The following is a 13,520-nucleotide window of genomic DNA, read 5'->3' as shown; positions in this document are numbered from 1 at the left end:
ATTGCTCTTGTACTTTAAGAAACTCCACTTGAATCTCGATTTACGAGTAATTGAGGTTCATTTTCATAAAATTTCCTTAGATTGCTCTAGCGTACAATCTTCCTCGATAATTAGAGATTTGTAGTGATATTGAGTGGTAGTTGATTATTGTTTGATCAGGCACTCGAGCGAATCTTCAAGAGGATCTCGGAGCGGACACCTAAAACGCTTGTTTGAGAACTACTCGCTTGTTTTGACTAGGTGAGTGTTCCATATAGGAATACGTAATTGAATAAGTCTAGGACATGCTTATTCATGATTATTAAGTGTTAAGTATTATGTGTTAAGTATTTACCACACTCATGCCTATTTAAGAAATGTATACTTGAATTGCATATTTACATGAATTGGTTAAATGATTCACCATATCAAATGACCCTAAGAACTCGGTACCTGCTTAACTTGCTAGATTGCTTTCTAACCTACTTGGTTTTGATAAATAAAGTCGAGTGTGTACTTCATCGCACTCGTTCTCTTTTGAGATGAATAACTCATGCTTGAAAATGCTCGAATAACATGACTTGGTATGCCAAGGTTGCATACGTCGTTGGAGTGAATCTCCTCGACTCTCACATGGTAAAAATGGGATAACGGCCAATGATGGCTTATCAATATGGCAAATGCCTGTCAAATAATCATCACTACTCAACCGTTAACCGTTAACCATTAACCGTGAACCGTTTATCAAATCACATGACTACCTGATTACTTGATTATCTGTTTACTCGATTTTCAATTTACATGATTATGTGATATCCGTGAATTACATGCTCCCATGAAATCAACTTGTATTGCTTACGTGCTATGTGCTAAGTATCCACTTGATTACTTGATTATCATGAATCACATGTTATATGAAGTTGTCCATCATTGTTAGACGAGTGTGTACTTTACCTCACTCGACCTACTCAAATGATGAATTTTACCTTTTGTCGAATTACTTGATTACTTGTGCATGTTGTAAGCTCTAAGCTGAACTGGACCCTGCTCATGGTTACTAACCTACTCGAGCCAGGACTGGGCTCGGTCGGGTAGGTTGGAACCTTGGGACACCGTTTCGGTATACTCGAGTATTACCACTGGAGGGATAAGGTGATGGCCAGTCAAACCGAGGGGATCCGGAAGTCATAAGGTGCAGATGACCGACAGAGTTCCACTGGAACACCGTATCCTCCAATGTGTGTTTATTTTACATAATGATAACCGTTTTATGAAAACGTGCCATACCTGTGATATACTCAAATTACCTGCACAATGATTATTGTCTCATGATAACACGCCATTATGTAATCTTGAACCATGCATATGATATGCCCAACTTACTTGATTTATTTGAACTGTTAGAGTGTCTTGGAACCTCACTGAGCTGTGTAGCTCACACCACGTTGTGGATTTCTTTTTCAGGGTTAGAGACCAAGGGTGCTCGTGATTAGTACTAGATTGTTCTCTTTTGAAGACTTTAAGTTATATTATAACGGATGGCTATTGTACCTTTTTTCGTTGGGTTGTATTCAAGTTTGAAAGCTACATAATTGTAAGTGTGAGATATTTGAAGTACTTTAGTCATGTATTGAAGTTATTTGAAGTATTCCTAGTCTTGAATTGTGGATTGTACCGAGTCCTGGCGAGAGTTGGGCAGGTGTCCCGCGGATACCCTTTGGTTCGCCTTATGGAGAAGTGGGGGCGTCACAATGTATATATTATTTTTGTAGATCAAAATTTTTACAGAGAAAAAAGGAGGATTTGGAAGTGCTATTGCGGTAAGAGCATTATAGAAGTCTTTACCAAGTTTCAACTCAATTTATACTGATATAAACATTTAAATCATATTAATGAAGTTAATATTTTTATAATCTTAAAATAATAATAATAATAATAATTATATAATTATTATTATTATTACTACTACTACTACTTTGTTTGTTTAGCTGAATGGTGGTTTAACTTTGGTGAAGATACACCAAACCTAAGGAAGATTGCAGTGAAAATATTGAGTCAAACTTGCACATCCTCTAGTTGCGAGCGAAATTGGAGTGCATGATCATTAATTCATACAAAACTATGCAACCATTTGGCAGTTAAAAAATTGCATAGATTGGTTTTTGTGCATTACAATATGTGATTAAAGGTGAAAAATTTGATGTATCAAAGAGATATTGATGATTTCTATAACCCAATTGACTTGAGTCACATTTTTCACCAAGATGATATATTGGATGATTGGATAAGAGCAACTGAGCAACCCACATTGCCTGAAAATAATCTGGATTGGTTAGATAAAGGCATTCGTCAAAGTGAATCAGAAAGTGGTGGACATAAAGAACATGACAATGATGATTTTGGTGATACATTATCCCAATAGATTACCAAAAAAAATAAGAAAGGTGTTGTTGAATCATCAAGTAAGAAGCAGAAAAGTAAGGCTAAACAAACTAGTAAACATGTTATTTCATCATCTTTGAATAAAAGTGATAGTGATAATGATGATGAGGACAATGGTGACAATCGAAATGGAGAGGACAATTCTTTGAGATGTAGTGGTGGTTACAATTAAGATAGCCAACGAACAGGAGGCATGTTATGGGTTCAAGGACAAGATAATTATTATATCACTCAAGATACTAATCATGGCTATCGTCCTGGCATAGACGCACAACGTCAATTCCTCAATAATTTAACTTAATTTTTGAGTGAGAATACTTTCTCTCACCATTCAGGCTCACAAAGGTATCGAGGAGTTGATGAGCAAATGCAGAATTTGGGTATACACCCAACCTATAAGCATGAATCTAGCCAAAACTGGAGCACTAGTCAGTTGGATTACAGTGGATATGGGCCATTTGGTAGATCTAAACAAGTTCAAAGGTCTAGTAGCATTCATGATGGTGGATACTATGAACATGAAATAGATAAATCTCGTGACGATTCTTCTTTTGATTCCAGTAATATTGGATTTTATGGTCATGATTCTACTGCATCATATAATACTAGCAATAGTGTTAACTAACAAGGATTTGGATACTACCATCATGCTCAAGAATTCATTTCCAGTCCAGAGTTTCTTCCATCTAATGATTTTGGAACGTCTAGTCAATCCTTACTTCCAGCAAATACACCAAATAGCTCTTATACGTTACCTACTCAAGGTCCTGTGCCACTTCCACATATGTTTTACCATTCATCTGAAAATAAGGGTGACTTTGAACCACATCATCATTCTACTTGGTATTGATAGGTACGAAATATAAGTAATAGTATATCTTTTCAGATATTTGCCTTTTGTTTAATATGATTGCTTTTTATTTTTGGCAGGAGATTAATCATGAAATAAGTGTAGTTATTCCAACTTGTATAAAAAATAAATCCTTATTTTGTATTGTTAATGGTTAATATTACTTTTTTTAAAATTGTGTTTTGTGATGCCATTATATTAAATGATTAAAGATACATATTGTGTTTAATATATATATATATATATATATATAAATAGTATATTTTACAAATTTTCTTTTTCTAATTTTTAATTATTTTTATTTAGTATATTTTTTTATATTATTCATAATTTTTAGAATATTAAATGTTTCAAAATTTGAGTCACGCCGAAACTGGAATCAATATGCAGAGACTGATGTAGAATGATTCGGGCCGCGATCGCGACTTTGAACCATGGTTGTCATCCTAGTCTCTTGTTTGCTCTGATTTCTCTTGTCACTCTCTTCTTCAATTCCATTCTCTGTATTGACCAGATTATGTCACAACTATGATTACCATACACTTTGGTTTTTTTCCCCCAATGATTTGTGTTCTACTATTCTATGTACTTTTACCTATTGTTTCTATACCTTATGCATCCATTTTCTTTGCTCTGTTTGCCTAACTTAATTTACTTAGGCTGCTTTGACTGTCTCTTTCTTTATATCCTCACTGCAACAGCTATTTCCTAGAAGGTTCATTTTGTTCCCAATTTTCTTACTAGTACAGTGACTCCACTCCATATTTCTAGCCTCTTATTTGTCAGTATATATTTTTCTTGGTGAATATTTCCTATTTCCTGCCTTCAGCCCAGCTCCAAATTGGCCTTCCTTTTTACAGATTAATGAGCTACTCTTCTTAGTACAAACTTTATCCCCATGCCCAATAATACCACATTTATAACAAAAATCCAGGCATTTCTCATACTTGAAATCAACCTAGTTCAATATCCCTATAAGTTTTACATTAGTTCCTCTTATCAGGGGTTGAGTGATAACTACTTCAACTAGTATCTTGATATGTTTCCCTTCCTTGCTTCCTCCTAGAGGTAAGATAACTTCTTTCACTGAGTGGAAAAACCTCCCTAATCCAATTCAGCTGCCCTACTGATCCAATGTAGGGAAAGGTTCCAACTTTGAACCCACATCAAGCTAAACCTAAAGGCCTTATGGTCCATTTCTATTCCAAGGTTGGAGTACCTGTAGTTGGTTGTCTAACCCCTAAGGTGTAATAGCCTCACCTTCCCCTAGGGCATACCTCAATGGTTAGCGAACTACCTGTCCAACTCTCGCCAGGACTTCTAAGTCAAAACACACATAAACCCTACATAACGCGCGATAGAACTGTGAGAAAACGAACGATCGGAGACTGATTTCCTGAAGCCACGTCACAATCCGGCCTGATTGCTGACCGGATTCAAGGTAGAGGCCTTCCAAAAAATTTTCTAAGTGCCCTGTCAATCAGGCCAAGTATCCGGCCAAGATTTGGCCGGATTTCCTGTAAAACTTTCCCGCCAGAATTTTTTCTTTCCTTGTTCAACCTCCGCACTCGCCCGATTCCCCATCGGATACAAGTAAAGTTCACATAAATCCAAAGAACGAACATGCTCAATCAAATACATTGAAGAGACATGATTAAACACTTATATACATACATTGGAAACTTCAACAGTTCAACTTGAAATACAACCAAAATATCCACGGTGATACAAATCCAATTAGGATTTTTTATCATAGAGGAGTTTAAACAAAAGAATATCTATACTAGCTCGACTCTTTTCTCCAAAAATCATGGTTCCAAAATATTGTTCCCTGTAAGGAAAACAAAGGTAACGGGGGTGAGCTTTCGCTCAATGAGGTACCAAAAGTTCAAGCAATCGAGAATCATGGAGCTTCACTTAATCAATCAAATACAAACACCAAATAGAGAGATGAACAAACACCTCGGTTGGACATAGTAATTCAAATAGGAAGGATACAGATGGCTCTCAAGAGCCAAATTCCCGTTGCAGTATTTGATCCAAATTCGTTGACTCTCCGTCAACGTTTAAAGGAACAACCATGACCGTAGACCCCACTTTACACTAATTTCCATCCACCAAATATACCCCTTACCGGGCGCGAACACCAAATAGAAACAGAGGTGATAATATTCGAGTATACCAAATATCAGAGGGTTTCAGTATTCAGATAATCAGTAACAGTATCCTCATGGTTCATCGATCTACCTCGACCAAGTCCCTTGTTGGCTCGATTCGATCTACTACCAACGAGGTTGAGCTCAAATTTCACAGTAAGGTCGTTGGATACAAGCCTCCAAATGACATCAAATCATACACAAGTAATAGATTCAAATTTATACAATAAACCAGTCAAATAGTCAAGAGAAATGAGTGTGATAAAGTACACTTTCGTCTCATCCAGAATAAACAGAAGTTACAGTCATTCAAGTCACAAATTTCAAATACAAGCAAATCAGTTAAGCAACAAATCATGTGAATAGTACACTCACCAGTTCAAGCAAAACAATTTCAAAAGTTTCCTCCCGAAGTACGCCCTGGATCACCGGCACGTCCTATGAACAACCAAGGTAAAACAATTATGGTTCCCACATCCAAAATCCAGTGAATGGAATTCACAAGTGAAACTCGACTACGAGTTGTATGCCTATCCAAGTTAACTACTAGTACAAAGATACAAAAATGTGGCTTTGGAGTGAAAAGAAAACATTTGGACCTATGGGCACGAACAACCCAAAAGCCCTTCATTTCTACCTAAAATCAACCCAAACTCGAAGGAACCAAACGGCCTCAAAATTTGGACAGCACCTCCCCTTAATTTCTTTACTTTTTCATCCTACAATCAATCACCAATCCTAACTCAAATAATTTCAATTGCACATACAAATCATAAGCTATTAAACACACTTAATTAGGGCCACAATACCCTTCAAGTATAGGCAATGGGTAACTCCAAAAACCAACCACAATTAAGCTCAAATTGGAAACTCTAAGTTGAAATTTGTGCACACAAGTTGGAATTTTCTTTAGACAAGTTAAACTAGCATATAAAAGCTAGCTAATTCTCATAGCAAAGCTACTAAAACATGAACAATCCTTAAGCATCATATATGGACAGAAAATTCACCATAAAACTAAAAATTTCTCAATCACTACTTTAACCATAAAATTTTCTCATAAAACTGCCCATTTTGCAACCCTAAACCACTAATATGCAAGTATTAGAAGTAGAAGAAAGTTTCTTGTCAAAGTTACCTCAGAATCTCAAGAAAGATGGTAGCTTAGTCCTTCTTTTCTCAAAATCACTCCACCAACACCTCTACTTTTCCTTAGTCAGCACTTTGTATGGAGTAATTTGCAAATTTGTTGGTTGGAACTTAAGATCGAAGCAAGAAATTGAAGTGCAAGATGAAGTTTTCTCTCCCTTTCTCTCCTTCAATGGTTCAGCCAAGCAAGAAGAAAGAATGAGGAAGTTTTGGTCAAATTTTGATTTTTAGTAAAGATGAAGAAAGGTTGGTCAAAGTCTAATTTCCAATGATTTCGCGACAAATGGCGCCTTAGGGTTTTGTTCTCATCTTCTTATCTTCCAAAGTTAATTTATCTAGTTAACCTCTAATTACCTCCTAACACTCTGTAAAATAATATTCTTTTATGTAAAACTTCACCTAGTCGTCAAAATTTATCGCACTTACCGCACTAGCGGGTCCCACGTCCATAATGCACTTCAAACTTAACATAAACTAACTTATACCGAAAAAATGATTTAAAAATTATATTCACTTATAAAAATATTTAAGAAATTAAGATAATAAACTAAAATAAAGAAAATGTATGTACGAAAATAAAATAAATAACATAAAATAATGAAAATTTTCGGGTCCTCACACTCTCTGTCCCTTAAAAGAATTTCGTTCTCGAAATTTCTCACCTTGATTAACAAACAGCTCAGGGTGTTTCTTTTGCATTTCCTTTTCCACTTCCCAAGTTGTCTCTTCTACTCCATGGTTTCTCCATAAGATCTTCACCAATGAAATTTGCTTGTTTCTCAGTTCCTTAACCTTTCGGTCGAGCAACTGTACGGGTTTCTCCTCATAGGTGAGTGACTCGTCTATCTCAATTTCTTCTGGTTGTAGGATGTGAGTCGGATCAGGATGATATTTTTTGAATATCGAAACATGGAAGACGTCATGAATCCGAGACAAACTCGATGGTAGCTTGAGTCGGTATGCCATTTTTCCAACTCTTTGGAGAATTTTGAAGGGTCCTACAAATTTGGGTCGAAGTTTCTTTCCTTTTCCCGCCATGACACTTTGTACCGGTGTGATCTTAAGAAATACCAGATCTCCAATTTCGAACTCCAAATCCTTCCTTCGATTATCCGCGTAACTCTTTTGCCGACTTTGAACTGTTTGAAATCTTTGACGTATCAATTTAACCTTTTCATGTGCATTCTCCATCCAAGATACGGTTGTTGGATCTAAAATCTTGTTTTTCCCCACTTCATCCCAGTAAATCGGTGATCGGCACTTCCTTCCGTAAAGAGTTTCGTATGGTGCCATTTGAATAGACGAATGGTAATTGTTATTGTAGGCAAATTCCACTAACGTCATGTATTGGCTCCAACTCCATCCAAAATTCAAGGTACAAGTCCTTAACATATCCTCAAGGGTTTGAATGATTCTCTCAAATTGTCCATCGGTTTGGGTGTAATATGTGGTACTAAGGTTTAGTTTGATCCCTAAGACTTCTTGCAATTTCTGCCAAAACTGAGATACGAATTGAGGATCCCTATCCGAGACTATACTCACTGGGACCCCATGTAACCTTACAATTTCATTCATGTACAACTGAGCCAATTTTTTCATAGAATACTTCATGTTCACGGGTAAGAAATGGGTCGATTTGGTTAACCTATCGACGATTACCCAAACGGCGTCATGATCTCTTTGCATCCGTGGCAAGCTTGAGACAAAATTTATCATGATGTTTTTCCACTTCCATTCGGGTATCTCAAGGGGTTGTAACAAATCAGAGGATTTTTTATGTTCATCTTTAACTTGTTGACATATGGACAAGTTTGCACATATTAGGCAATTTTCTTCTTCATATTATCCCATCAATATAACCTTTTTAAATCCTGATACATCTTACTACTATTCGGATGGATCGTATACTTCGACCGATGAGCTTTCTTCAAAATTTCCTTTTTCAACGTTTCATCCTTTGGTACTACCACTCGGTTCCAATATTTCAAAATTCGTTCGAGACTCAAATTGAAATCAGACAATTCCCTTTTGTTCACCTTCTCAATCCATTTTTGTACCATTGGATCTTTCTTTTGGGCCTCTTTGATTCGATCTAGTAGAGTGGATGTCACCCTAATATTTCCAAAAATCACCTTCTGACGTTCAAGACGAGAATTCCACTCATTAACCGATTCTAACATGCCCCATTTTTTAACCATTAACCCAGCCACTTGAGCCTTTCGACTTAAGGCATCGATTACGACATTAACCTTCTCAAGATGGTAGTTAATTATACAATCATAGTCCTCTAAAAATTTCATCCATCGACGCTGCCTCATTTTCAACTCCTTTTGAGAAAATAGGTATTTAAAACTTTTATGGTCAGAGTAAACCTCAAACGTTACCCCATACAAATAGTGTTTCCACTTTTTCAGGGTAAAGACAACGGCTGCTAGTTCCAAATCATGGGTTGGATAGTTTTGCTCGTGAGACTTCAACTACCTAGAGGCAAAGGCAATCACATTCTTATTTTGCATTAGCACGCACCCCAATCCTTCCCTCGAGGCATCGGTATATACAGTGAAACTATTCTTTCCGTTAGGCAAAATTAGAACTGGTGTCATGGTCAACCTTTTTTTCAATTCTTGAAAACTAGCCTCACACCTAGCGTCCCACATAAAACGGTCATTCTTCTTCGTTAAATCGGTTAAATGACCAGCAAGTTTTGAGAAGTCCTTAATGAATCGACGAAAATACCCTGCCAACCTTAAAAAGTTATGAATTTCAGTGAGATTTTCTGGCCTCTTCCATTCAGTTACTGCATCTACCTTCGCCGGATCTACGACGATACCCTCTTTTGAAATCACGTGCCCTAAGAAAGAGATTTTCTTCAACCAAAATTCATACTTACTAAATTTGGCATATAACTGGTGTTCCCTTAGGGTTTGCAAGACGATTTCCAAATGCTGTTCATGCTCCTCTCGGATTTTTGAATAGACCAAAATGTCGTCGATTAATACAATTACAAATCGATCTAAGTAGGGTTTGAAAATCTGATGTATCAAATCCATAAATACGGCACGGGTATTGGTCAATCCAAAAGGCATGACTGCGAATTCAAAATACCCATATCTAGAATTGAATGCAATTTTTGGTATATCCTCCTTCCTAATTAGCAACTGATAGTATCCCTGTCAGAGGTCTAACTTCGAAAATACTACTGCTCCTTGCAGCTGGTCAAATAATTCATCAATATGAAACAGTGGGTATATATTCTTAATTGTCACATTGTTCAACTCCCAGTAGTTTATACATAACCTTAAACTCCCATTTTTCTTCTTAATAAATAGTACACGTGCTCCCTATGGAGACTCACTTTCTCGATTGAACCCTTATTCCAATAGGTCTTGCAATTGCAACTTCAATTCCTTAATCTCAACAGGTGTCATCCGAAAGGGAGTTTTAGAGATAGGTGATGTTCCCGGTAACAAGTCAATTTTAAATTCTTTCTCTCTTTCTAGAGGTAAGGTCACTAACTCATCAGGAAACACATCGAGATATTCCTTCACCACCGGTACATCTTTTACCTTCAACTTATCGGTGGGAGTATTTATGAGAAAAGTTAGGAATCCTTGCGCTCCTTTACTCAGTAATTTTCTAATCCGAATACCCGAAATAAGTGCAGATGAGGCTAATGTACCCCTTACATCTAGCCTTAAAGTCACCTCCCCAGGTATGCAAAATTCGACCAATTTTCTCTTACAATCTAGTTGAGTATCATATCGGGCTAACCAGTCAATATCTAATATAACATCGTACCCCTTAATGGTTAAACTTATTAGATCCCTCAATATTTTTCTCTCTCCTACCCAAATTTCGCAATTCTTATACACCATACTAGTGACTAAACGTTGGTCACCCATAGGGGTACTAACTTCTAGATCATATGGTAATCTAGCAGGTTTCACATCAATTCCACACATAAAATTGGGATTGACAAAAGAATAGGTAGCACCAGAATCTATAAAAATCTTAACTAAATGGTGGAATACAGGGATCGTACTTTCTACGACCTTAGACGAATCAGGGACTTGATGTTACTCTAGAGAGTACACCCGAGTTGGCACCTTCTGTCTAGTCCCTTCCACCTTGAACTGTCCCGGGTTGGTTTTGATTGGTTGTTGGGTCCCACTCCCTTCTCGAAGTGGGACTGGACAATTGGTGATCTGATGATTGGAGCTCCCACAGCACAAACACTTTCTTTCTTTTCTTAAACAATTTTTATTCATGTGATTCAGCCTCCCACAATACCCGCAGGGACCACGGGAAATAGAAGCCGATCTTCCCTGTGAGACACCTCTCTGTTGATTTAACCCGACTTGACCACCTTTTGGTGGGGCTCCTTTTGACATCCTCGAAAGTCTCACTCCTCCAATTACCCTTCCAGACTTGGGAGGTATACTCTTTTCCTCTTGTCCCGAACTACTTCCAGGGAATCCTCGTTTCTTCGCTTGGAAGGTTCTAATTTGTAACCTCGCATTTTCAACTCGTTGGGTTTTCTCCACAGTATCACTAAAGGTGTTGATTTGAGCTATCGCTAAATCCTTTTGAATCTCTACATTCAACCCTTGAACAAAGCATCTTATTCACCTTTGCTCGGTCACAATCAGTTCGGGAGCAAATTTAGACAATCTAATGAATTGGCTCTCATATTCAACTACAGTTTAAGCTCCCTGGTGAAACCTAATGAACTCAACCTCTTTTTTCTCCTGAATTAGAGACGGAAAATACTTTGCATTGAACTCCCTCATAAAGTTTATCTACGTGCTCGGTGTTTGATCTTTCTCCCACTTCATTCTGATCACATTCCACCAAGAACAGGTTGCTCCTTCGAACTGAAAGACAGCAAAAGTCACCTGTCTCTCCTCAGTATAATGCAAAGCAGCAAAAATATCGATCATCTTCTCCAACCACCTCTCGGCCACGTCAGGGCCTGGTCCTCCAAGGAATTGTGGTGGGAAGAATTTTTGGAATCGTTCGAGAGCTCTATCCTCACCCTCTACATGATTATCAGGGTTTTCAGGTTAATTAATAGGGTTTTGGCCCTGACGTTCCACTACATGGGCCAAAAGATGGGTCATGCATTGGATAGCAGCGGCTACCTGAGTATTAGGATCGATCCCCGGTTCAGGATTTGGTTCAGGCACTGGCTCACGATTACCCTCTTCATTCAAGAGTTGCCTAGATCCGAGCCCACGATCGTGTCCACTACGTCTACCCTCCATTTGTTTTAACCAATTTAGGATCGAAGTGCGAATATAATATTAAAAAGAGATAAATGCATGAATAAATTACAAGAAGTATACACAAATCAAAAGTCAAATATATATAACACAATTTTATCATACAAATCACACAGTAGGAGTCAGATATAAACAAAAGGAATCCCATGAAAGTAGTGGGGTCATATCCAAAATACAATATACAAACTATACCAAAAGTACAAAGCAGCTAATTAAAAGCTTTCCTAACTACCCCTCACACGGGATCAAAACATGGCTCATAGGAACTCTAACCTAGTCCCCAACTGAGCCAATAGACTCTCCCTCATGGTTAGAACTAGGTACGTCTCCCCCTCTAGGGGCTCCGTCGTCCTGAACCTCTACAAGTACATCAACGCCAATCACTCCCTAGATTAGCGCCTCACACTCCTCAATAATACCTCCGAATCGGTCCCTGACCTCCCGGACCACCCGAGTGAGACGGTCATTAACTACTTGCGACTGCTATCTATGAGCATTCGTCCTCTCTTACTCCATCGCTATGTCCTCCTGGAGCTCCCGAATCCTATTCGCTTGCATCCTTATGATGCCCCTCAACCTTACCATCTCAATGTGATCCCTAGCAGTGGCACGTCTAAACCTCCTTCTCTCGTCTAGCACTGCCAATACCACATGATCGATATAGCAGTAGTTCTGGCAATGACTACAGCGCCTAGTCCTACTAGCAGTACTTCAACGCCGGATCGATCCTCCCGGCCTCTCGTCGTAGTCGATAACTCGGAAACACCTCCGAGATGGCTCACCTCCACCCTCTCCGTGGGCTCTGTCCATAACCTACAAGAATAATCACAGTTTATAACTTAGACAGGGTTAATCATACTTAATGACACCCTAACACATTACTCGAAGTTCCTGAGAATCAAATTTCTAGTTCACCCAAGTCATTTCTAACCTAGACTTTGATACCAACTGTGACAGTCCCACCTTCCCTAGGACGTATCCCAAGGGTTAGCGAACTACCTGCCCAACTTTCGCTAGGACTACTAAGCCAAAACACACGTAAACCCTACATAACACGCGATAAAACCGCGAGAAAACGAACGATTGGAGATTGATTTCCTGAAGCCATGTCACAATCCAGCTGAGAGTTGGCCGAATAGGCGAGAGCTGGGCAGGCAGTTCGTTAACCCTTAGGGTATGCTCTAGGAGAATGTGGGGTTGTTACATAAGGTCTTCCATTTAGAGCCCTATCCAGATCCCGTTGAGAAGAGAAAGGAAACTAAAATAAGTTGGTTTTGAGCTCTGTCACATTTAGGTTCTTGGGACGTTGGGATAACCCAACACATGATTATTGAAGTTTTTAACACTGATATAGTTGGCAACTTTGTCCCCTATAATCTTTCCTACCAAACTGAGTTTACAGTCTATAATGCTTCTATCTATATCATAGAACTTAGGTCAATGCCCTCTTTTTCTTTGCTTGAAAGGTCAAATCTTTGGAAAGCACAAAAAAGTTTTTCCACCATGAATCAGTGATATTCAAGTGGAAAACTAGTTACAATAATAATCAAACCAATGCAAGAAAACTAAATCTAGAGGAAAATAATATAAATTGAGATAAACTAAAAAGAACAGCAGATAGATAAACTACCAAACTAAAGCTAAAGACAAGTAGGTTCAGAA

At 38.1% G+C, this 13,520-nt stretch overlaps 1 protein-coding gene across 1 annotated transcript; it reads right to left on the bottom strand.

Annotated features, from left to right (window-relative positions):
• Positions 1 to 8,426: 8,426 nt before the first annotated feature.
• LOC140009912 (uncharacterized) lies at positions 8,427 to 11,840 on the bottom strand. Its single transcript, XM_072056252.1, has 2 exons — positions 11,718 to 11,840; positions 8,427 to 8,903 (listed from the first exon to the last, which is right to left on the bottom strand). The coding sequence occupies exons 1-2, from the start codon at positions 11,838 to 11,840 to the stop codon at positions 8,427 to 8,429; spliced, it is 600 nt and encodes a 199-aa protein (XP_071912353.1).
• Between the last annotated feature and the right edge of the window lie 1,680 nt (positions 11,841 to 13,520).

The sequence above is a fragment of the Coffea arabica genome, chromosome 6e (genome assembly GCF_036785885.1).
Source record: "Coffea arabica cultivar ET-39 chromosome 6e, Coffea Arabica ET-39 HiFi, whole genome shotgun sequence".
In the NCBI taxonomy this organism is placed as follows: Eukaryota; Viridiplantae; Streptophyta; class Magnoliopsida; order Gentianales; family Rubiaceae; genus Coffea; species Coffea arabica.
This window is presented reverse-complemented; position numbering and strand designations above follow the sequence as displayed.